The sequence below is a fragment of the Papaver somniferum genome, chromosome 8 (genome assembly GCF_003573695.1).
Source record: "Papaver somniferum cultivar HN1 chromosome 8, ASM357369v1, whole genome shotgun sequence".
NCBI lineage: Eukaryota > Viridiplantae > Streptophyta > Magnoliopsida > Ranunculales > Papaveraceae > Papaver > Papaver somniferum.
In genome coordinates this window covers 24,521,210-24,546,185 of record NC_039365.1, presented here as the reverse complement: position 1 = coordinate 24,546,185, position 24,976 = coordinate 24,521,210, and the positions used below count along the sequence as shown (strand labels likewise).

The window sequence follows — 24,976 nt, the reverse complement described above, 5'->3', positions numbered from 1 at the left end:
CATTTTATCCCATATTTTGTATTTTCATTGTTTTCAAGAATAAATATTTTTATTAATTAATTTTGCATTTTTAGGTAATAAATAAAGTTTGGATGAATAGCGGAGCGAAAAGAGCAGAAAAGTAGTGAAAAGCCGGGAGGAATTACACAAGGAAGCCGCGAAGAATGTTGTGCACAAGACCAAAAGGCTAGAAGTGGGCTTGAAGAGGAAGAATTGTTCTTAAATAAGATATGGGCTTGGCATACCCAAGGCCCAAAACCCTCACCCAAACCCATTTCCAATATCCATACCCGCATTCATCTTCAGCCGTCAGATTGGATCATCTCAGCATCCTACGGTCGCTTCATCGTCGTACATCGAAGTCTGAAGCTCCTGTCAAACACTACAACACCTTACTCCATCTTGGACCGTCAGTTTTGATGTATTCCATATCCAACGGTCGCTCCACATCCATTTACATCACATCGTTGGATCTTTCCCTCATCCTATCATCCTACGGATTCCCCTCACAAAACATCGAGATTTGATGGGTCTGCTCAACACCCATACAACCAAATACCCTATACCCAAAACAAACACACCCTAGCCAAAACCCATCGAGCCATCTCCTTCTTCCCCTCTTCTGCAACAGCGACGCTGTCTCCATCACCACCACCATAACCCACAAATCACTCAACCATCATCACTCAACCATCACCACTCGATCCATCATCACTTCTAACAACCAAGACCTACCTTTCTATCCACTTATAACATCACCTCCTAATTGTTTCATCTCACAGGAACCCTAGGTTAGGAGTTGATGAAATAGGTGAGGTTAGAGGATAAATCGAAGGCATGGGTAGCATCAGCAGACGACAAGGAAGCATGGGTGAGAGCTATCAATCGTTTCCAGAGATTAGGTAAGGATTTTTTGTAAAACCCTAATTTCATAAATTGGGGATTTTTGGGGAAAGTTAGTGTACGTCTAATTAGGGGCATGGGTGAAAGTTTTCGAGTAGTTTTCAATGTATTAGGTGATTTAATCTCACTTTTTGTCAGAACCCTAGTTCACTGTTTTGGGGATTTTAGGTTAAAAATTATTGTTTGTATAAATAGATGTGTGGGTGTGTAATAGAAGCATCTCTGGGCTAGCCAGTGAACATCATGCTTTGAGTTATAAATTTTACTTCTTGCAATATTAATTTGATACTTGATATATTTTCACCTTGACTGTGTATGCTGTTATGATGATATTTTTGAGTATGTCTACACCTGTGAAGATGATGATAATGGTCATGTATATGTTCTAGTTTCATCTGCTAGGGATTTGAGGAAGCCCTAACTTACTGTCATGTATTACACTATGATTATGTTTTTCTTGATTGATAAACAAGTTTAGGAAAGAATCAAAGTTAGTAAATCATCATTCTACTCTCACATTGTATGTTATGAATACATGGTATGTTATGAATACATTGTAGTTAGACTTATAGCATGTTGATAAAACTACAACTCATGTTCAACCAGACCACTCTTAATCCTTAGACTAGTTGTGTCTTAACCAAGACAATTAGTGCTTTGGAGTCATACTTTAGTTGATTTGATCTTTCTATAGGAGAAACTCCTTAGATGTAGAGAACCAAGAATGGAATCTTAATCCTTGCATCTTATAAGGCAAGAATAGCATAATCTAGTGAATACATGGTGTAAGTTAGAGGTGGACTTAATAACCCTAGTAACTCAATCCTTTTTATCAACTTTTGTCACTAGCTCCTTTGAATTCAGTTAACTTTTGAAACTTAGAGAACTTTAGAAAATCCTCCAAGTCCCTGTGGACAAAACCCTTATTTACTTTTTCTTGCTTCAACTTCCTTGTGCACTTGCATGCTATTTTAGGTACTTCTTTTCCTTTCCACCAGCTAGCATAGTAAATCACATGAAGTAACTTATTTTCTCGCTGACCTAGCACAACACCAATAGCATAATCTGAAGCATCACACATGATCTCAAAGGGTAGGTTCCAGTTGGGTGCCTGGACTATGGGGGCGGTAGTGAGTAATGACTTAAGCTTCTCGAAAGCCTCTAAACAAGCATCATCAAAGACAAACTTAACATCTTTTGCAAGCAAATTGAAAATAGGTCTAGACATCAAGCTAAAATCCTTAATGAAACGACGATAAAAACCAGCATGCCCTAAGAATGACCTAATATCTCTTACGGTTTTTGGGACCGGTAAATTTTTAATAAGGTCAACTTTGGCTCTATCTACCTCTATACCCTTTGAAGATACAATATTCCCTAGAACAATTCCTGAACGAACCATAAAGTGACATTTCTCCCAATTAAGCACTAAATTCTTTTCCTTACACCTAGTCAAAACTAATGACAAATGATGCAAGAACTCATCGAAAGACGAACCAAACACTGAAAAATCATCCATAAATACCTCTAAGAACCGTTCTACCATGCCAGAAAACATGTTCATCATGCAACGCTGAAAAGTCGCAGGGGCATTACATAGCCCGAAAGGCATGCGTCTATACGCAAAGGTACCAAAGGGACAGGTAAAAGTGGTTTTCTCCTGGTCTTCTAGGGCAATAACGATCTGATTATATCCAGAGTAGCCATCTAAAAAGCAGTAGTGACTATGTCCAGCTATTCTCTCTAGCATCTGGTCGATAAAGGGAAGGGGAAAGTGGTCCTTCCTAGTGACCTTGTTCAATTTCCTATAGTCAATACAAACACGCCAACCCGTGGTCACTCGGATCCGGATTAACTCATTGTTATCATTCTGGACTACAGTAATACCAGATTTCTTGGGAACAACCTGAACGGGGCTGACCCACTTACTGTCTGAGATAGGGTAGATAATGCCTGCATCTAGTAGCTTAAGAACCTCAGTTCGAACTACTTCTTTCATATTGGGGTTTAGTCGACGTTGCATCTCCCTAGAAGGTTTGGTGTATTCCTCTAAATAGATCTGATGCATACAAATAGTAGGACTTATACCCTTAATATCTGCTATGGTCCACCCTAAAGCTTCCTTGTTGTTTTGAAGGACGGTTACTAGCCTACTTTCCTGATCTCTATCCAAGTCGGAAGAAACAATCACAGGTAAAGTCTCAGACGGGCCTAAAAACACATACTTCAGGGTATCTGGCAATGGTTTTTGGTCCAACTTAGGAGGCTCTTCTAAAGAAGGAACTAGGGTAGACTTAGAAATTGGTAGTAGTTCGAACTTAGGTTTCCATCCATTACTAGTATCTAACAAAGGGGTTGAATCTAACAAAGCATTCACCTCATTAATCACCTTATCATCATTAAAATCAATCCCAAAGTGAGCTAGGCATTTCTTTAATGGATCTTCTAACAAAGTGTTTGGTAATGACTCCTCGACTAATGTTCCTATCATGTTCACCTCTTCTATATTCGAGTCATCTAGTTCAGAGGGTAGCTTAATAATATTAAAAATGTTCAGCTCAATAGTCATATTACCAAAAGAAAAATTCATAATACCATTTCTACAGTTAATGATCGCATTGGATGTAGCTAAAAACGGGCGACCTAAAATCACTGGTATTTGGTTCTCTAGGTCAGGGACAGGTTGGGTATCTAGGATAACAAAATCCACTGGATAAATAAACTTGTCGACCTCAATAAGAACGTCCTCGATCACACCACGAGGAATTTTAACGGACCTATCAGCTAACTGAAGTGTCATCTGGGTAGGTTTCATCTCACCAAGTCCTAGCTTAAGGTACACATGGTATGGCAGTAAGTTCACACTGGATCCTAAGTCAAGCAATGCTTTCTCAACACGGTACTTACCTATTGTACAAGCAATGGTAGGGGACCCTGAGTCTTTATACTTAGGATTAGTGGTATTCTGAATAATAGAACTCACATGACTAGCTATGAAGGCTTTCTTATGGACATTGAGCTTACGCTTTCGCGTACACAAGTCCTTAAGGAACTTGGCATAAGAGGGAATCTTCCTAATTGCATCTAATAATGGAAGGTTGATATTAACCTGCTTAAAAACCTCCAATATATCATTAAAGTTGGACTCCCTCTTAGTCGGAACTAGAAGATGGGGGAACGGGGCTCTGGGAAAAAATCCGGGCTCATCAGGACCCTCATTGGTCTCTTTGGAGACTCTATCAGTCTCCTCATTTTCTGGCTCATAAGCATGTTCACTTTCAGGTATGTCGACCTTATTATCAACTCTCCTTCCACTCCTAAGGGTCGTAACAGAGTTAACATGACTGTACGATTTCTCTCCTCTAGGGTTAGGATTAGTATGACTAGGGAACCTTCCTTCCTCTCTCTCATTAATATACTTAGATATTTGGCCGACTTGAAGTTCTAATTTAGCAAAAGACTGGGCACTATTCTTAAAATTCTGTTTGGTTTCCTCTTGAAAATTACCCTGGATTTTTACTAACATTTCCTGGCTTTGTGATAGCATTTCCTGGATCTTCCTTAATATACTAAGGGTTTCCTTTAAGCTAGTTATTTTATTCTCAGATGGGTTATGGGTCTGTCCTGAAGGGTTCTTAGTATAACCAAAACCTGGGGGAGGCTGAGAATTACTAGACTGGCCTTGATTCTGGCCCTTAGACCAAGAGAAATTAGGATGGTTTCTCCAACCAGGGTTGTAGGTATTTGAGTACGGGTCAAAATTCTGACGGTTCTCAAACCTAGCATTGTTATAGACAGCATGAGCTTGCTCTTCACTAACCTGACCTTCCCAAAATGAGTTATCGGGCTCTATTCCACAACTAGAGATTTGAGAGGCTCTATTAGGTTCAATAAGGGACTTATTTTTAGGTTGACCCATTTCTAACGCTTCTAACCTTCTAGATAAAGCAGCAAACTTGGCATCCGACGCAAAATTTGTATCTACCATATTGGTGCTACTTCTATTGACCAAGAGTCTTTTAGGGGGTTCCACACAAGACTCCCACTGTTGGTATTTCTCAGCGATAGCTCCTAAGGAGTCGAGGGAAGCTCAGTGGAGCTTTGATACCCAAGGCCTCACCGGTTTTCAAGGCGGCGCAGTCACGCATTCAACTCACAGAAACACTCATGAACTTCGAAGTATGCTCAAAAGAGTAACCAATATTTTTCGAATGACTGTCCTATTAAGCTCGTTACCCTATAGGTCTCGTTCTAGTCAAAATTTTAGTCTTAGGTTCGCGTTAGGTTTCGTTTTCCTAAGGCGGGAAAGAAGGGAGCGGTGATGAAATCCGAACCCTTATCTTGTATTGGACAAGCCTTGCCCTTTACTAGGAATTTAAAAACAGTCCAAATTCGTCCTCAAACAATGAATCACCTTAAGGAATACAGTAACTTGCTTACAGGAGATTCGCGAGTGTTTCGATGGACTTACCTCCCGTACCAGACGTGAGATGAACCGTTGAAGTCGACTCGGGCCACGACTCCTATGTCATGTACGAACCCGAGGGGCCGAGACGGTATCGTAATCGTCGTCCTTCCCTGCACACAGTTTGTATTTAAGGTACCCTTCCGTAGGGTAAAAAATAACTTAAAAATGTCCATCGTCACAGTCCAAGTCCAAAGTAAAGTGAAAAAATATTACAAAAATTTCCTAATACAATTCTAAAAAAAATTAAAAATTAAAAAAAATAATAATAAAACTAAATCCGAAAAAATTATTTGTCTTCTTTTTTTTCTTTTCTTTTAGCTTTGAGCTTTGTTCCAAGTCATTAGTGTCCAATCTTCAAACCTGCAAATCAAAGACACAAACAAAGAAACGTAAAGAGGAACAAATGAAAATAATAAAAAATAATAAAAACCTAAAATTCTACCTAAGCACAAATCCGCGTCGGCGGCGCCAAAAATTTGATGTATTTTCAAATGGTCGTTGTAGTGACAGTGGTAAAAAGATTCGTTTCAGATTTATGAAGGAAATAATTTTTAGATTTAATAAAAATAAAGCAAATTAATTTTTCAAAGAGTGATGTCAAGATTTAAAATGGACTATGGCTCCGGATTCACTATTACTTCAAGTTGATTGATTACAAAAATGTTTCATAATTATTATCTAGATCTTTTTCCATTAAATCACATATTAATCTATAAGGTGTCCAAATATTAAATTGTAATCCTTAAGCATGATTTATCAAAGAATTAATTCTAAGCATCAAACATCAAACTGATTCACAACTAATTAGGAAAACCATTTTTATCTCTTTTTTTTATTGATCCAAGTGAATTAAATAAAATAAATAATTAAGAAATTATAAAAAGAATTTACCAATCAAACATGAATAAATAGCTCCTCCGTCGCCTCAGTCACCAGGTATTTTAGCCGCTCATCATGTTGGAAAACCTCTCAAAATATTTCATTGATGCTCAAAAGTGTTTTACAATGAAGAGAAAGACAAGAAAATGATATAAAACAGGATTTTGCGACCCACAGAAGGCGTCCAGAATCAACGATAGAGATAAAGTGTTGTTGTCGTTGAAAAACTATGACCCACGAACGACAGTCGTTGTCTTTGTTGGTAAACGACTGCCTTTGGTAGTCTGATCTTCCTCTTCTTCTTCCTCCTTGAGCAGCAGCAGCAGCAGAACCAGAATCTCTGCAACTTCAATTTTCTTGCTCTGTAGTGCTCTAAACCTCTCCCAATTCTCTCTAAACTTTCTAGCCTCTCCTTTTCGACATTAGGGACCTATTTATACACAACAGGTCACTCAAATCCTCGTAATAATTCCAAAAATATCCGGCCATTAAAGAAAATATTCCGAAATATTTTTTCTTTAATTCTATGATTTGTTACGGATTGTTCCCTGTTTTATCTCTTCTCACGCGTCATCCTTCAGTTGTAGGGATTGTTTCCAGCCAATAGCATCAACCCATGCACGTCTCTTCCATCCAAGAATTCCAAGAATAGAATATTTTTCCTATTTTAGAATATCTTCCCTGATTTGATTCCCACCGGTTATCTAACCAATTTTGACCGAATCCAACATCCATACCAGCTCTATCTAGGCCCTAGGAACAAACCCATTTAATTTGGGCCATTGAATCTCACTAGAACATCTTCAAATCCTCAACCCTAGTCACGGCAGTTCAAGAACAATTTTTCCCGCCAATTTTTGGTTTTTGAATTTGGGAAGAAGATGTCCCCCCCCTAACCAGAACTGGGGTGCGAATAGCAGCTGCCTTGGGGGTGACCTGGGGGTGCCCCTTAGTAATTAGGTTACCCCTTATCCAAAAGCGAGAGTCCGAATAACACTTGTCCTCCGGGGGTGCCAAAATCAACTTTTCGAGCCGAATTTTCCAAAAATGCTTATTTCCTAAAAATACATAAAAACACAATATTAGTACAAAAATAGAGTTCCAAAAATACGGACATTGAGGACAAATTAGACACAAAAATGTGTCTATCACAGTGCGGCTGTGGAATATTGTACGAGTTTTCTTGTATCTTTATAAACTCCTTGATGAATGCATTTAGTTTCGACTATATGATTGCATCTAAACAAAGTTGATATGTTCTCTTTTGGTCATGAAGTATCTATATGAAAATTTCATTATGATCCCACTAGTTTTCGTACCTTTGCCAATTTATATTGACAAAAGGGGGAGAATTAATGTGTAGTTCACACTACAAATACATATGGTTTACGGATCATTATGTAAGGGGGAGTGGTTTTCATGTGAGATGAAGTATTGACTAAGGCGGAGTGATACATATCACCATAGTATTATTTTCAAAGTTGTGATACCATTGTACTTTGATGCTGTGTAATAATACTATGACACTGTATAACAATACGAAAACATCTTGTTTTTATATATTGTTATAGCTACGGATCTTCAACAACTATGATGCTGAGTTGACCACGTTCAAAATCATTGGAGTACTTGGAAGTGACAAAGATTTCGAGTAATGTTGAAGAACTAAGGAAATAAATCATTTGGATGAGAAGCTACAAAGTTTATTTATTTTGTAATCCATATGTATTGATAGTTTTGTCAAGAAAATTGACAAAGGGGGAGATTGTTAGAGCACTGCTCGGTAAAACTCGCAAGGTTTTCTATCTCAAGCTTATTTATCAGGTTTAGTTGTCAAAACTATAAGTCTTGATTTCTAGTCTACTTATAGCTAAGTCCCGGATTAGGATAGAAAGTGTAGTTGAGTATTAGACTTCACGTCGTTCATCAATTAAATACGAAGAACTACTAAGAGATCTTTTGTAACTTCATCAACAAAAGGTATGTGGACTTGAACTCATCCATCACTCAAAATTCTATATACTCTATCTCGTATTTGAGACAAAAGTCGTATATCTATATAGACTTCGATTATACACATTTGATATTTCGAGCTGAGTTTAACTCGCTTACATATTTATTGAAATATGTGCTGGTAAGCTTTCGCTTTAACCAATTTCATCTTATATTCTTGATGAAAATAAAAAGATGATCATGTGAAAATCGCCTTGTAACATCTTACATGATTTGTATGAGACAGTAATTTGATGTAGACTCAGAATTTTTCGCATTGATCATTCGATCATTTGAAAATTTCTTTGAAGTTATGTTTGAGGGTGAAAACGGTTTCTGCTGGTTTTGGTAAATTCGTGTGTGTGGATGAGAAACGAGTCTAGATCCTAAACAATGTACTGCACGGAGTACTTTTAATGTGTACAACCCTGGCCTAAACCAATAAATGTGTACAACCCTGGCCTAAACCAATAAATGGCAGTTCCAGGCTTGCTTCGGTCACAAAGTTAAGGAGAAGGGTTGGTCTTAGGGAGGGAAGCGAAGAAAGTGTTGAGACCAGAATAGTTGATTCTGAAATTGTGGTTGTTTACGACTTGTATCGGAAAGTAGAACTGGCTAGCTGAATGAAAAAGTTATCAGGTGATTTCTGGATACTATGTTGCTCTCCTGACCAAAACTTGTCGTTTGGTGGAAATAGGTGAAACCTATTTATACAAATCGTAGTAAAACGTACCCTGGTCTCGTAGAAAGTGGAAACGATTGAGTGGTGGAAGAGTGGAGTAACGTGTAACGTCAGGAATTATGCTTCCATAATGAAGGATCTGTTTACACCATTACTTCTTGTCATTACTAACCGCCCCACTTCATGACACTTTGTTGTAACGGGCGTATTGCACGACACACGTTGTAAACCGCCGGACCAATACCCTGATGAGTATCCCCCAGTTTGTGACATGTTTGATGTCTCGAGTGTTTTCATGGAAAATTTGTAGCACTTTTCTACGCGTGGCAAGATAAAATCAAGAGTCTTGCCGCAGGAAAATAGCACGTGATGCTATTAGTCTCGTCTTGGCAGGTCGCCTAGAACTTGCCACAAGTCTGTCAGTTCGGTGGAGAACTTCAATGGATGAGATCGCATCCATGAGGAAGGGTAGCCGTTGATCATGGCTACCTTCTGTTGGCGCCTGATAATGGCAGTGGCGCCGTTAGTGCATGCTAGTGGCATTGTGGCATGGCTGACATAGTTCGTGCATGCCAGTGACACGGTGGAGTGGCTGGCATAGTTCGTGCATGCCAGCGACATGATGGTGTAAGTGGCGCCTGGCGTAGCCATGGCCACGGGATTTAGGCGGCTGGTCCCCTAAAAGTTGCCACAAGTCTATTAGTTTGGTGGAAAACTTGGATGGCTGAGATTGCATCTCATGGTGAAGGGTAGCCGTTGATTGTGGATACCTTCCGTTGGCGCTTGAAAATGGCACAGTAGCGTCGCCGCATGGCTGGTATAGTTTGTGCATGCCAGCGGCGCGATAGTGAAAGTGGCGCATGGCGTAGCCATGGCCGCTGGATTTTTGGCACGTTGGTGTTAGATTCAAACGTGTTTTGGAAACATCAGTTTTAATGGCCGCATTGATTCCCATGTTCTATGGGGCATTGTTTGGCTCGGTTGGCGCGACAACTTTGCCTAAATTAGGATTTGGCATGTCGAAACCCTAATTAGCGTATATGTCATGTAATATGCATTAGGTGGCACGTTTGTCATGTGCACTTGGCATGCCTGTTTGGCGCGTGTGATTGGCATGCTTTTGGCATTTTTGGCATGCCGTTTGGCATGCGCGTTTGGCATGTGCGCCTGGCATGTGTTTTTTTTGGCATGTTTGACATGCCGTTGGCATGGTTTTGGGAAGCCAACTTGGTAGGGTAACCTTTTGACACAATTTCCACGCTTTTTAAAGTTGTGGCAGGTTTAGAGAAACCTGATTGGCCAACGAAAGAAGGGAGCTGACCAAGCATGGGCGTGGCCACCCTTTTGGTTTAGTGCGACCTGATTGGTCGATGGGAAATGGGGCTGACAAGTATGGTCCCGGCCACAACTTATGTGCGTGTGGCGAGTTTAAGGTGACCTGATTGGTCGAGGGAAATAAGGCTGGTTTAGGATGGGGCGTGGCCAATGAAAAATGGCGCCGGTTGGCCTAAGGCATGGCCACGCCTCTCTTTGTTGCTGCTCCTATCCTGCGTCTCCTTATTTTCTGATTCTGGGAAGATTTTTCATCTGCTAATCCATGGCGGATTAATTACCTAGTTTTCCTAGGCTTAATTTCGACAAGCAAGGTCTGATATACTGCGCAAGGCGCAAAACCCTAACTTTTGCAAATTAGTCAGGATAGTTGATTGAATTATATGTGTTGACACATAGTTCTTTTAAGTTCATTTCCATAGAACACCATGCTTTCTGATTGAATACCTTATGCAAAGACCTTATCCTTGATACTTGGAAATTCGTGCTACTCTGTTGCGAGTGAACACAAATTCTCATGCCATATAAACATTAAGGGTTCAGCCGGGGAACATAGCATAGAAAGCATTCAAAGAAACTTATATTAATTGAATGTAGGCAAGGTGCCAAAATTAACAGAACACATGGGATTGTTGCTACATGCACCATTCTGGGTAAATTTTATGAGAGAATATTGAGTTTCTCAATAAGTGTGCCAGTGAAGAGGTTAAACACCCATCACCTTTACACGGCTCTGTCTCTTTACAGAGTGTCGGACTATTATATGCAGGTTTTTAAAATTTTAGCCCTGAACTAAAAGCCACCATCAACAAGCTAATAATTTATGTGAGACAACTATTTTTGTCTTCCAAGAATGTTTCGATGATTGAAATGAGACTTGAGAACAAATAACCATGATTGGATATAGCACAATACGCGTACTTATACACTAACTGCAAGTTATTCCAAGTCTTGGAACCATTATATGCATACCCGTAAGCGTACTGGTTGGTTAATGAAAGTCCGGAAACTTAATATGCATACCGCTATGCGTACTGGCATGATTTTTAAGTTCCGGAAATTCAACCGAGTTTGGAAGGTCTGCGTACCCATTCGCATACTGGAGAAACCAAACTAAGTACGGCTACTTAGGTATGCGTACCCGTTTGCATACTTGAATAGGTTATTTTCTAAAATCGGTTTGTTCATGAACTAATACATTATGATTGCATTTAAACAAAGTTGATATGTTTTCTTGTATCTCTATTAACTCCTTGCGTATGCGTTTAATCTCGACTATATGATTGCATCTAAACAAAGTTGATATGTTTTCTTTTAGTCATGAATCTCTATGAGAATTTCATTATGATCCCACTAGTTTTCGTACCTTTGCCAATTTATATTGACAAAAAGGGGGAGAATTAATGTATAGGTCACATGATGTAGTTTTTCAAGTGGTAAATAAAGTATCGTTCTCTCGGACTTGTTGAGATTGATTTCAGACTTAAAAATAGAAATATATATATATATATATATATATACTAAAGTTTGTCACAATAACGAGAGGTATTGAGACTCGGGATTCCACCATAAACTCATTCATGCGATTCATATATTTATTCCAAACCATTATAGATCAAACAATATTGACTCTAATTCTTTGCCAAGGTAGATTTTTAAAAGATTGACTGTAAATCACTAGCATGACGCATCAAAAGCACTTAGACCAAGCATACATCATCATACGACATCACAATCAATTAAGAAAAATCATAAAACGATGATAATAGTGCAAGTAGTCATAAAAGAATTAAATATAATTACCACATGCATGAAATATAGCTTCCTCCGTCGTCCCAGTGTTGGGGTTTAGCTTCTCATATCAAAAACACGCACGAAATAATAATCCATAGCTCAAAAGGTGTTTTATTGAAGAAATTGCTTAACACATAGATTTACAACGTTGTAAGGGTGTTACAGACGCCACTGTTGCAACGTTCTAAGAATGTAGAAGAATGATAGTTTTATGCTGCAGCAAAATTGCGACTGTTTCTGTTCGTCCAATGTTCTTCGTGTTCTTATTAACTGCAGCAGCAACAATAATTCTCTGCACTGCTTTCCTTCACTTCTGTGGCCTCCCAATTGACCCCCCAACTCTCTATCTCTTTTTCTGGAACTCGAACCAACTTATATATACCCAGCAGACACAAAAATCCCGATTTAATCTCCTTTTTCTTCAACCAAAAGTCTCGGCTTTTCCTTTCTTTCCAAACTCTTTGTACGTGTCTCATGCAGTTATCCAAGCTCTACTCAGCGTATAAAATAAATCTGAGGGTTCATATCATCTCACAATCTTCACATAATCTTCCAAATATTCTCCAAATCAAGATAAAGAAAACTTGAAACATGCACATCCCTGTTTTACTTCAAACCGGAGAAACTCTCGTATTCTTTCATCTAAGCACCGTACGTACTTCCCATGTTTATCTCCTCTTTCCTTTTATGATCAATTTCTCGAGAATATCTCCCACATAGCTTCCATAAATATAACAGCAAATACCCGAAAATCTTGAACTTCCCTGTTTTACCTAAACTCGGTTTCTGTCCCTTTTTTTCGTATCTACAAGTCTTACCAACCCTGTTTTGCTGAACCAGGGTAGTACCATACCATTCCCATAAATAAATATGCAACAATCTTGGTCAAGTCCATCTTCAGAAGTTCACGCAGAAACTAAACAAATTTCCCGCCATTTTCTGTTCGTATGAAAGTCATGAGGTGGAGTGCCCCTATCCTCTGAAGGGGTGCGAATAGCAATTGAGTACCCCTTATCATTTGAGGTGCCCCTTATCAAAACTTAGAGTCCGAATACTAATTTTCTCCCACGAGCGCAAATACCACTTTTCGAGCCAATTTTCCCGCAAAAGCTTATTTCTCCAAAAACGCCTACAAAGACATAAAATAACCAAATAAGTATAAAATCGAGCACTAACAATATATACAATTGAGATATATTAGACACATAAAATGCGTCTATCATCACACTACAAATACATATGGTTTACGGATTATTATGTAAGGGGGAGTGGTTTTCATGTGAGATGAAGTATTGACTAAGGGGGAGTGATACATATCACTATAGTATTGGTGTCAAAGTTGTGATACAATTGGACTTTGCTGTGTAATAATACTATGGCACTGTATAACAATACGAAAACATCTTGTTTTCATATAATTTTATAGCTATGGATCTTCAACAACTATGATGCTGAGTTGAACACGTTCAAAATCATTGGAGTACTTGGAAGTGACGAAGATTTCGAGTAATGTTGAAGAACCAAGGAAATCAAGAATTTGGATGAGAATCTACAAAGTTTATTTATTTTGTAATCCATATGTATTGATAGTTTTGTCACTAAAATTTACAAAGGGGGAGATTATTAGAGCACTGCTCAGTCGAACTCGCAAGGGTTGCTATCTCAAGCTTATTTGTCAAGTTTAGTTGTCAAAACTATAAGTCTTGATTACTAGTCTACTTATATAGCTAAGTCCCGGATTAGGAAAGAAAGTGTAGTTGAGAATTAGACTTCACGGCGTTCATCAATTAAAGACGAAGAACTACTAAGAGAGCTTATGGAACTTCATCAACAAAAGGTATGTGGACTTGAACTTATCCATCACTCAAAATTCTATATACTCTATCTCGTATTTGAGACAAAAGTCGTATAGCTATATAGACTTCGATTATACACATTTGATTTTTCGAGTTGAGTTTAACTCGCTTACATATTTATCGAAATCTGTGTTGGTAAACTTTCGCTTTAGCCAAGTTCATCTTGTATTCTTGACGAAATTCAAAAGATGATCATGTGAAAATCGCCTTGTAACATGTTACATGATTTGTGTGAGACAGTCATTTGATGTAGACTCGGGATGTTTCGTATTGATCATTCGATCACTTGAAAATTTCTTTGAAGCTAATAATTTGTGTGAGACATCTATTGTCGTCTTCCAAGAATGTTTCAATGATTTAAATGAGAGTTTAGAACAAATAACCATGATTGGATATAACAAAGTATGCGTACTTGTATGCTAACTGTTGCAAGTTATTCCAAGTCCGGGAACAATTGTATGCATACCCGTAAGCGTATTGGTTGGTTAATGAAAGTTCGGGAACTTAGTATGCATACGGGTATGCGTGGCGTGAGTTTTAAGTTCCGGAAATTCAACCGAGTTTTGGAAGGTATGCGTACCCATTCGCATACTGGTGAACCCAAACTAAGTCCGACTACTTAGGTATGTGTACCGGTTTGCATACTTGAATAGGTTATGTTCTAAAATCGGTTTGTTCATGAACTAATACATATATATTAAGGAATGCAATCTTTTGCGAACCGTGGTTATAATGTCCATGAATTGATTTGAGTGAATCAAAATCGATTTTGCTTCAATTGTATCTTGTATACTTCTATGAGAATATAAACAATTGAAAAACTCTAGAACTAGTTTCATTTGAGTCATTTGAACTATTTATGGTTAAGATGAATATGGTTGATATGAAAGTGTTCATATAGGTAACTTCGGTTAACTATTGTTGAACCAACAAGGTGTACATGTTTAGGTACGGTTACTCATATCTAAATGAAGTCACTTTTCATTTGTGTGTAACAAGTTAAGTTCGATCTAACGGTTGAAAGATATTAGCTTGAGTCTAATCAGGTTTTTATCTAACGGTGAATATTGAATTCTTTTTTACCAAGGTAACATTGATTGCAAACCCTGATTTGAAGACCATATGAAGGAGAAGTCTAGCAACTGGGAAACATAATACCCACACCTCCTGTGTGATATCAGTTGCGACTAGATTCGATTATTCTTTAATCTTAGGGTTTTCCAAAACCCAGTAGGTTAACGACTTGAAGACTTCATTGGGATTGTGAAGCCAGACCCAACTATTTTCTCTGTAGTTGGGTGTTCTGATCTTGCTGTTTACTATCGTATTGAGTACTATCTTCTCTAAGATTTTCTCGAGATTTAATCTCCGATAGGTAAGATAAAAAGTATTCAGAAACGTCTTCGTCTCATCGTTTGTGATTCCACAATTTCTTGTTCCGCTACCATACGATTAAGATTATTGTGAGGTGATTGATATTACTAGGCTGTTCTTCGGGAATATAAGTCTGGTGTATCAATTGGTTCATGTTCACCTTGATTTATCAAAAAAAAGAACAAAACTCATAGGTATATATGTGGGGGACAAATTTATCTATTCAATAGATTTTTTTATGTTAGACGGATTGGTTTATCAAGTCTTTGACTTTGGGTCGTAGTAACTCTTAGTTGTGGGTGAGATCAGCTAAGGGAATCAAGTGTGCAGAATCCGGCGTGGTTCTAGAGGCGTAAGGAACGCGACTGTACCTTGATCAGTGTGAGATTGGTTAGGTCTCAACTACATTCCATTCTGAAGTTAACTTGGAGTAGGCTAGTGTCTGTAGCGGCTTAATACAGTGTGGTGTTCAAATCTGGACTAAGTCCCGGGATTTTTCGGCATTTTCGGTTACCCCGTTAACAAAATTTCTGGTGTATGTGTTATTTCTTTTCCGCATTATATTTGTTTATATAATTGAAATATCACAGGTTGTGTGTAAGTTCAATCAATTGTGAGTCCAACCTTTGGTTGTTGATTAAATTGAGTGACACTTGGATATTGTTTTTTGATACCGTCCAAGTTATTTCTTATATTCAATCGGGCTCGTAAATTCCTATTTGTTTGATTGCATATTGAATTGAGAAATAGAGATATAACTTTTGGATATACTTTTCTTAAGATTGAGTCTGACTGTCTAGTTGATTCTCCTGAAAGTATATTGGAGTTACTCCATATAGATTGCTAAGTGAAATATTAGGTGTGGTTGTTAGACCCCCGCTTTTTCAAGAACTCCATATTTTTTTCTCAAATTCTCACCTGCGACGTTTTCTTTTAAAGCTTGGTTTTCCTCCCGATTATCCTCCTTTGAATTCTTAATAATAACCTTTGAGTTCACAATATCCTCACCTATTTGGTTGGTTTTTTTCCTCCTGATTATCCTACTTCGTAAATTGAGTAAAGGGAGGTACCTATTTGGTTGGTGTTAATCATATTACTAACCTTTTAGTTCTCAATGTCCACAAAATACTCACCTGCCTTCATTATTTCTCCTTCCTTAGATAATTGTCGAGTGTTTCCCAAAATTTCAGAATTTCGCTTTTTTTAGGAGCCTAATGAGCTTTGTGTTTGCTTTCTTCAAAGAACATCTGTTGTTAGAGTGACCAAAAGATTCACAGAGTATACACTTTTGTGGTTTCCATGATGTTTCACAGGGAGACGCTTCACAAAATTTCCATCAAATCCACAAAGGATTAAGGATAAGGATTTGACAACCAAAGCAATTTCAACAAGCACTCTTGCATTTGAAAGTCGGATTTTATTGATTGTGAAATCATTCATCATCAGTGGTTTACCCACAAAACTGGAAATTGGGCTAAGCTATATATAAGTTGTTCCAGGTATGAAGAGGAATATTCTTGCTTATACCTAAGATTTGGTTGTAGGTTAAAACAATATACTGCGGAAATACTTTATTTAAGTTCGAAATTCAAAATCGTACAAGATGAGCAAGTAGAGAAAATCCCCGACTACATGGGTAAAATAATTCAACCTCAACATCATCTGATAGATGGGTTATTCAGTTACACACCTTAATTATATTGAAGTATTAGTTCTAAAAACTTCCTGACTACAACGGACAAAATCGCCGCCCCTTTTCTGACTAGATCCGAGCAAGCTTTTAATTCAATTATAATTTTATTAGATTTGTCATTGGGTACCTCTGGGATGTTGGAGAGAGTTATGGTGGTATCCATTGGTCTCTTACCACATCTCTTTAACTTTCTAGATCGAAGAAGATGTCTTCCTTTTCATTTTTCCTCTGCCAATCTCGCCTCAACAATCTTTCGAAGTACTGTTGGTGGATTTGCAACCACTTGTTTACCTCATCATCCATACAATCATAAAAATCATATATCAATTTCATCACCATCGTGCAAACACCTAGATTCTCAACCTAATTAATATAATCCCCATCAGACAATTTCTTATACTACCCATCTCATAGATCTCCTACACCCATCCCTTATACCTATCCCCTACATCTCCAACACATCCCTTGCCCCCAAATCTCATTTTCAGTTCTTAACCAACAATGGTGTTGGTTTATAAAGAAGAAAAGGCTTTCATAATCAGTCCTTAATCGGCATTAGTGGTGCTGGTTCTGTTGATATTCAGGACGTAATTTCTCAATTTCAGTTCTTAACCAACAGTGGCGTTGGTTTTTGGAAAAAAAAAAAAAGAAGCTTCCATCTTCAGTTCTTAATCGGCATTAATGATGCTAGTTCTGTTGATATTCAGGGAGATTTTTTATAATGGTCTGATACAGTGGTGGTGAAAATGGTGGCGGCGACGACGACGTGTTTTTGGTAATGATGATGTTTTGCTTAGGGCTTTATTTTTGTTGGACTTTCTACCTTACATGGGCAGTTCCTATCAGGGTATCTCATATTGTCACGGATTTTGGGCTTAGATGAGTTTGTCTCTCTTGAGGTCTCATTTTCTTACAGCTTGTAAGAGATTTTCTTCGATATTTTCGGTTCATCGCCCTTAATCTTTACTCTTTCGAGTGAAAGGCGTATCCAATTGTAATTTTTTATGGAAAATTTTTTGTTTGGTCCTAAGCCCATAAGGTTATTTATAGCAGGGTCCAACTAGATTTTACTCTTATTCTAAGGTCCAAAGTTATTTGAAAACATGAAAATGACTAATATACCCCACTGTTTAAGTACGTGTGAAATAACATATTTCTACCAAATCGGGATTTTATTTATCTGGAGGTCCAAATTTAATTAAAACATATAAAGGACCATAGATTTGAGTACATAACTGCTACACTGTTTACAAATTTGAATACATATCTGCTACACTGTTTACAAATTTGAGTACATATCTGCCGCACTGCTTACGAGGGTTTCTGATTCTTTGGAAGGCGGTCTTGTTATTAAAGACTTCTAAACACCTAGTACAACTTGCACCAATTCCGTCTACTGTTAGTGAGAAAAAATCCAATGCTCCACTAACTGGTTGAACAATGAACCCTAGGAAAGCTTGTCCCAGCCCATGAGCAAAACCGAGAAGACCATTTTGCCTTGCATTCTCAACAGGCTTTGTTACAACCCCATACACGCCGAAAGCAAACCCTTTAGCAAGGGCTTCAGTTCCTTGAAGAATACCGTCACCAACCCCAGTTATTCTTCTAGACCATACCTGATTCCACGGTGAAACAACGCATTATTTAATCCCCATTACGAGTTACCTTTATTCATCTATGAATAGTATCAAAATATACTAGTTACCTGCTTCATACGTAATTGCAGAAACTGCCCATCTGTTGACAGCTCAGCAAAGCCTTTACTTAAAGAAGCCAATGTTGAGCTTGTCATACCAAGAACATCTACTGAGAATATCAAATGTAAAGGATTATGGATCAGATCTCGCCATACACGATTGACAATGGATGGAACAACAGAGCTTTGCCTCATGAACCTATTCCGGTGCATGACCTTTCTTAAATGAACCTGTAATGTAAGCACGGTTTAGGTACGTACATGAGATGTTATACAGATACAAATATCATGAATAAGAGTCTTACAGAACTGATAACTCATTATTCAAGATCCCAAACAACAAAGTTTCCTTGTTAGAATCAATGATAAATGAACTAGAAAACGTTTTACATCACATATACTGTAGGATCATACCAATTAATCTCTAATATTTCTTTAATACAGTATTAAATCATAGGAAAAATAAAGGAAAACCTTTATATGCACTGTAAACACAGAATAACTATACAAAATTAGCACATATTTCAGCATTTCACACACGTACTCATGGATCAAAGAAATAAAAATGTGGCAAAATTCTGAATACAACAGAATCATAAGAAGTTTCTATCAGTACACCATATACGTACTGCGTATTCATGAACTAAAAATCAACTTCATGTAAAGAAGAATTGATGAATATAACATAATCAAAGCACATATTTCAGTATTACACATACGTACTCATAGATCGAATCCAAAGACAATGTCAAAATCAGAAGAGGTTCCTATCAGTACACCATACACGTACTGCGTATTCATAAACTATAAAATCAACCACATGTAAAGAAGAAGTGATGAATCCATGAATATAACCGAATCAAAGCACATGTTTCAGTATTACACATACATACTCATGGATCGAACCAAAAAACAGTGGCAAAACTTTGAATAAAACAAAATCAAAAGAAGTTTCTATCAGTACGCCATATACGTACTGCGTATTCATGAACTAAAAAATCAACTACATGTAAGTAAAAAGTGATGAATCCATGAATATAGTCGAATCAAAGAACATATTTCAGTACTACACATACGTACTAATGGATCAACCCAAAAAAATGGCAAAATTTTGAATAAAACAAAATCAGAAGTATGTTATATCGGTACGTCGTATACGTACTGTCGGTTCGTACACAGTAGCAAACTGTAACGAACCTAAAAACCTAAAAACGTCATGAAAATCAATTTGATCTTTATAATACAATCGAAAAACAAATCAAAAGAAGAAAAACGAACAAAATAATCAAAGAAGATGATTAGAAAACATACCTGGAAACACAAACAAATCTTCTCGTCGTAAATCATAACAATGCATCTTCTTCTTCTTCTTCTTCTTCTTCTTCTTCTAGGTTTCTGTCAGTACAGGATATACGTACTGCTGCTTCATATGCAAAAACAAACTGAAACACATCTAAAACCAACAAAATAGAAGTGGTATAAGTAAATCTAATAACGAAATGAACAAAAAATATGATTATTCGTCTAGATCTAGTAAATAATCAAAAAATCAAATATGGGGATAAAAAAGCGTAATCAATCACAACAAGGATTAGATCGTGAAACCCTAAAATAAACATTGTAAGAGAAAAATCTCCATATGATTTAATAAAAAACGAGAAATATTGAAGAATAAAATTTGGATTTGTTCAAAACCCATTCGCATCAGCAGTGAGAAGAAAGAGAAGAAGAAAACGAATATGAAATGTAATGTTCTTCTCGTGTTTATAGACCTGTTAAATAGGAAAGGTTATTTGTGGTATTTTTAAATTTCACACACCTGATCTCGCACGTGTACAGGACCTGGACTTAAAAAATTGGGTCCATTTTTCATTTTTCTTTTAATTATGGACCTCTGGTTATTGGGCTTTAGTGGGTGGACCTGCCACTAACTAATACCACTATAATAGGATCTATAGGTAATTCCTACATTTTTTATTTGAGTGTGGTTGTAAACTATTTAAATTTCTTCAATTGACCTATATTTCATGATAACAATTTTTTTGTACAAGACGAGCCAAAACCAAGAAAATGGTTATTCAATTCTTGTTTCGATCACAAAGGCGGAAGATGGGTTGATCTTAGGGGAGGGAAGCAGAGAAAGTTTGGGAAATCGGCGGTGTTGTATTTTCAAGTGTGGTAGTTGTCAAAAATTATCAAAAACCGGAGCTTGAATGATAAGCTTGTTTTGTTCTATTGTTCTGAATAGACGAAGGAGACTATTTGTAGTTATCTTTGACACACACTGTTTCCTCGTAAGTAGCAGAGGTAGTGAAGGGACGGATAAGTAGAGATCATGGAGGTAATAATGGAGTCACTTTTGCTATACCAACGAAGTTTCTGGAGGATTCTAGACCATCACTCGATCACTTCTTTAACTGCTCTTAACCATCACCAGTAATTGTTACTTTCTCATCATAGGGTGTTGCAACGTTGTATGTTGCTATAAACCATCATACCAATATCTCATGAAAATCCCTCCATGTGACATGTTTTGATGTTCCATAAGAATTAATGGAATTATAGACTACCTCCTATTTTGGAGGAGCCACAATTTTAAGTGCTTCAACCAAGTGTTAGTTCGGGATAGGAAGATTAGTGTCAAGTTTCAGTGGAGTGACGCTGAGCCTCTAGTGACTCATATTTTAGCGAGCCTAAAAATGAGCCATACTCTTATGACTCTACCACTGAGTTGCGCTATGAGCAAGCTGATACTTAGGGATGCCATGTGTGAACACACAAATCACGAAGGCATCCGAATGCTCACAACCAATCATCGTAATCTAGAGTGATTTGTGATGATGATATATTAGTTTTGATTCCTTGGCTCAAAACCTTCGGGTTTATCACAGCCTCATCTAACAACTCCATGCGGGGCGTTTGCGCACGGGATAGAGGTAAAAACAAAGAAAGCAAAGCGTACAAGTAAAGATCCATGGGGTTAGACAGATATAAAGTGCTGAAATGTAAACAAGACCGAGGTTTACGTGGTTCAGCACTAAGGCCTACATCCACGGGGTTTGTTGTTTCACTATGTTCTTCACGGTTACAAGAGTATTCGAATGACTTTTGGGTTTACATGTATTTTCTCTTCTAAAGGATTAACTTACACTCGTAATCTCTCTCCTTCCCTTCCTGATCTTTCCGATCCCCCTTCCTCTTGGTGGAGAGGGGGTACTTATAGGGTTAGAGTGTGGGACCCATCTCTGAAGGCCGTTGGAACCTTATCTTCTAGTGTCTTGTGTCCATCACGCAGAGGTCTGCGTTTGCCACTTGATCACGCAGAGACATCCTCGCTCGTTCCACGGGTTGATCGACACGTATACTGCTCAGAGTGTTTAATGAGGGTGGTTGAGATGCCTGCTCGTGTCAGACAAGTGTCTTCTGCCCCTGTCACGTCCGTGTCAGCTAACTTTCTCTCCACCGTTGATCTTAGCTTCTTTTGGGATGAGATAAAGTAACTCCTTGGGGTTTATTTGGTGTTCCGTAGTGCATCGTATTTTGATGTCTCGACCTGCATGCTTTCCACGTATTTTTCTATATACACGTGTATGATGGTGAGATATATGTATACACAATTTGCCCCTTTTCTTCGGGCTTGAATGTTTAATGGGTGCATTGAAGAAAACAATCGTTGCATATTCTTCTATCTCTCCTAATAACTTTTCCTAGATACTTGGGCACGTCTTTTATTTGTGCATTAACTGCTTATGTAACGGGCACATTTCCCATTCCTCCATTAATTTCCTTCTCTTTCTTTCGGGTATATTAAGGAAAGAAAGAAAATTAATTTCATTCTTCCTAAACATTCTCTCGATTTTAATTCTTCGTTCTTCAACCCTTAAATTCTCTGTCAGTCTTCATTCTTCAGCCCTTAAATTCTCTGGCTGTCTTCATTCTTCAGCCCTTAAATTTTCTATCAGTCTTCATTCTTCAGCCCTTAAATTCTTTCCTCTGAGCATTAATCACGCTTGTCTCCTCTTTATTTCTGATTTGTTCTTTCTGCTGCTGTTTTTGCTGGTAAGTTTTTTTTTTCTTTGTTTCCATGGTTTTACGCTATGTTGATTTGTAAATTTTCTTCTACTGTTGTTCCTTATTTGTGATGAAGAACTTCTTTCAATGCTTGCATGCTAGTTTGCCCCTGTTCTTCGTCTTAAATCAAGGAGGCCATTGTTAGGATAGGGATTTTATGGAATTTCGATCACGTATGCTAATTTTAGGGTTTCTGCGTTATCGTGTGTGGATTTCTATTTATGTGATTTTTTGATCGTTGGTAATTTCCTTGAGTTTGTTTTTGACTTGTTTATGATTAATCTTTTCGCATCCATGTCTGACCGTCCGCGGCTTCCTTATCAGACTCCTGGTTCTGGTCTATCGAGATCTCCTCCGCGTAGAGAGTCTCAAGATGATGTTCGTAGAAGTCGAGTTTCTTCTGGGGCGAAGGCCTCATCTTCTAGGGAAGAGGTTCCTTTGACAAATCTTTCTGGGGCTCGAAAATTCTTTGATTGCACGGTGTCTCGTCCTCTTGATGATGTTAGGAGTACGCAGACACCGACTCGTGCTGTCGCTTTTGATGTTCCTCCTCTACGTTCCGTAGTGCCCGAGCATCATCTGCCGCCCCCTCCTACAACTTCTTTTAAAGGGAAGAGTACAAAAGGTGGTGTTCCGAGGACTGAATCTTCAAAAAATCCTTCTTTGAAGAGAAAGGCTTCCGAGGCGTTCATTGGTTCATCCAGTCCCGCCGAGGAGGATGAGGCCGCCCCATTGATACGCAGCGTTTCGGTCAGCAAGAAAAAAGTAACGTTCAAGCATATTGATCTCGATATTTTCAAGGAAAAGCATGAGCTTCAAGCCTTCGAGGTTCGTTTCTATGCCCATGAGGATGATATTACTTATGAGCTTATCTCAAAGTATGAGTTCGATTAATTTCATTTGTTGACAACGGTTGGTGCGTTCGAAGCTGGTCTTATGCTGCCGTTGTACAAGTCAAGTGATTCCTTCTACTATGATGTGCTTGCTAGTCGTGAAGGCTCTTCCACCAATACGCACAGCCGTTCTGTATCGCAACTATCAGGGAATTATCTCCGTGCCCTGAAGGAATGATATCTGCGGAGTAAGGGGGAGACGACAATGACTTGTTACGTTCCCAATCCCACGGAGAAGGAATGGTATACTCCTGAGAATTTCAATAACTCCTTCGGTGATTACGTCAACAGTAGGAACCGTAAGCCGTGGAGTGTCAGCCTCCGGAATCTCGCTGCTCCTCGGGGCGAAATTCGTTTGTTAAATGAGGTCAGCGATGCCAAGCTGAAGTATGTTCCCGGCACGGAGGGGTCTAGTCAGCGGAAACTTTTCCCGGCCCGCGAGAGGATCAAGCGCGACCATGACTACGAGCGGCACACTACCGTTATCGAAGTGGTTGGTCCATGGGCGTACGGTTGGATCCCTGGTCCCCACGGTTGGCGTCCTACTGAGAGTAGAAAGCCGCGTGAATCTCCTCCTGCTCGTTATGGAGATTTCTGTCCCTGGCGTTTAAACTTCGCAGGTATGAATTTTACTTATGCCCTTGTCGTTGTTGAGGGAGACGAGGAGGAAGGCTCTGGTGCTATACTTCCACCGAGGAGTGCCTCGACTGCTCAGGTACGCGGATTCTAGCTGCGCTTCTCCTTCTTTAGAAATTCAACTGTTCGGGAAAAATAATTCTTTTTGTGGTGTTGGTTTTCAGGTATCGAAGAAGAAAAAGATTAAGCCGAAGCAGTCTTCTACCATTGTGATGGGTGAGGCTGAGGCCCATGAAGAAGTTACAAGTCCGGTGAACGAAGAGTTTGCTGAGGACGAGGAGATTACAGATGGGGAGGAATGTACTGGTACTTCCCCTATCAATGTCGAAGAAGAGGTCTGTGTGGGTCAAGATGGTGATGAAGGGAGAAACAACACCGTGGTAGCTGATGACGGTGTTATTGGTGATATTTCTGTCCCTGTTGGGGATGCCACGGATACTCTCCCCACCCTTTCTCAGGAGTTTTCTTTTGATCGGCTGTATTCTACAGGGGAGTTTATGGATGATGCCCTCGATTTTCCTGAGGACTTCTCTCTACTGTCCCCCAATGATGATTGGGATGTCCTCGGGGGTGCTAGTAACGGAGACGCTGCTGTTCAAGATGGTGGCGCGGAGGAGCATGGTGCGCATGTGGGTGCCGACATTTGTGCTGATGGGGCCGTGTCAGAAAAGGGGAAGTCGGTGATTGATTCACCTGCTGCGGATCTC

At 38.7% G+C, this 24,976-nt stretch overlaps 1 protein-coding gene across 1 annotated transcript; it reads right to left on the bottom strand.

The window, feature by feature from the left end:
• Positions 1 to 17,156: 17,156 nt before the first annotated feature.
• LOC113305284 (putative vacuolar protein sorting-associated protein 13A) lies at positions 17,157 to 18,864 on the bottom strand. Its single transcript, XM_026554356.1, has 3 exons — positions 18,679 to 18,864; positions 18,269 to 18,589; positions 17,157 to 17,336 (listed from the first exon to the last, which is right to left on the bottom strand). Exons 1-3 carry the CDS (start codon positions 18,862 to 18,864, stop codon positions 17,157 to 17,159), a joined length of 687 nt encoding a protein of 228 aa, XP_026410141.1.
• Positions 18,865 to 24,976: the final 6,112 nt, after the last annotated feature.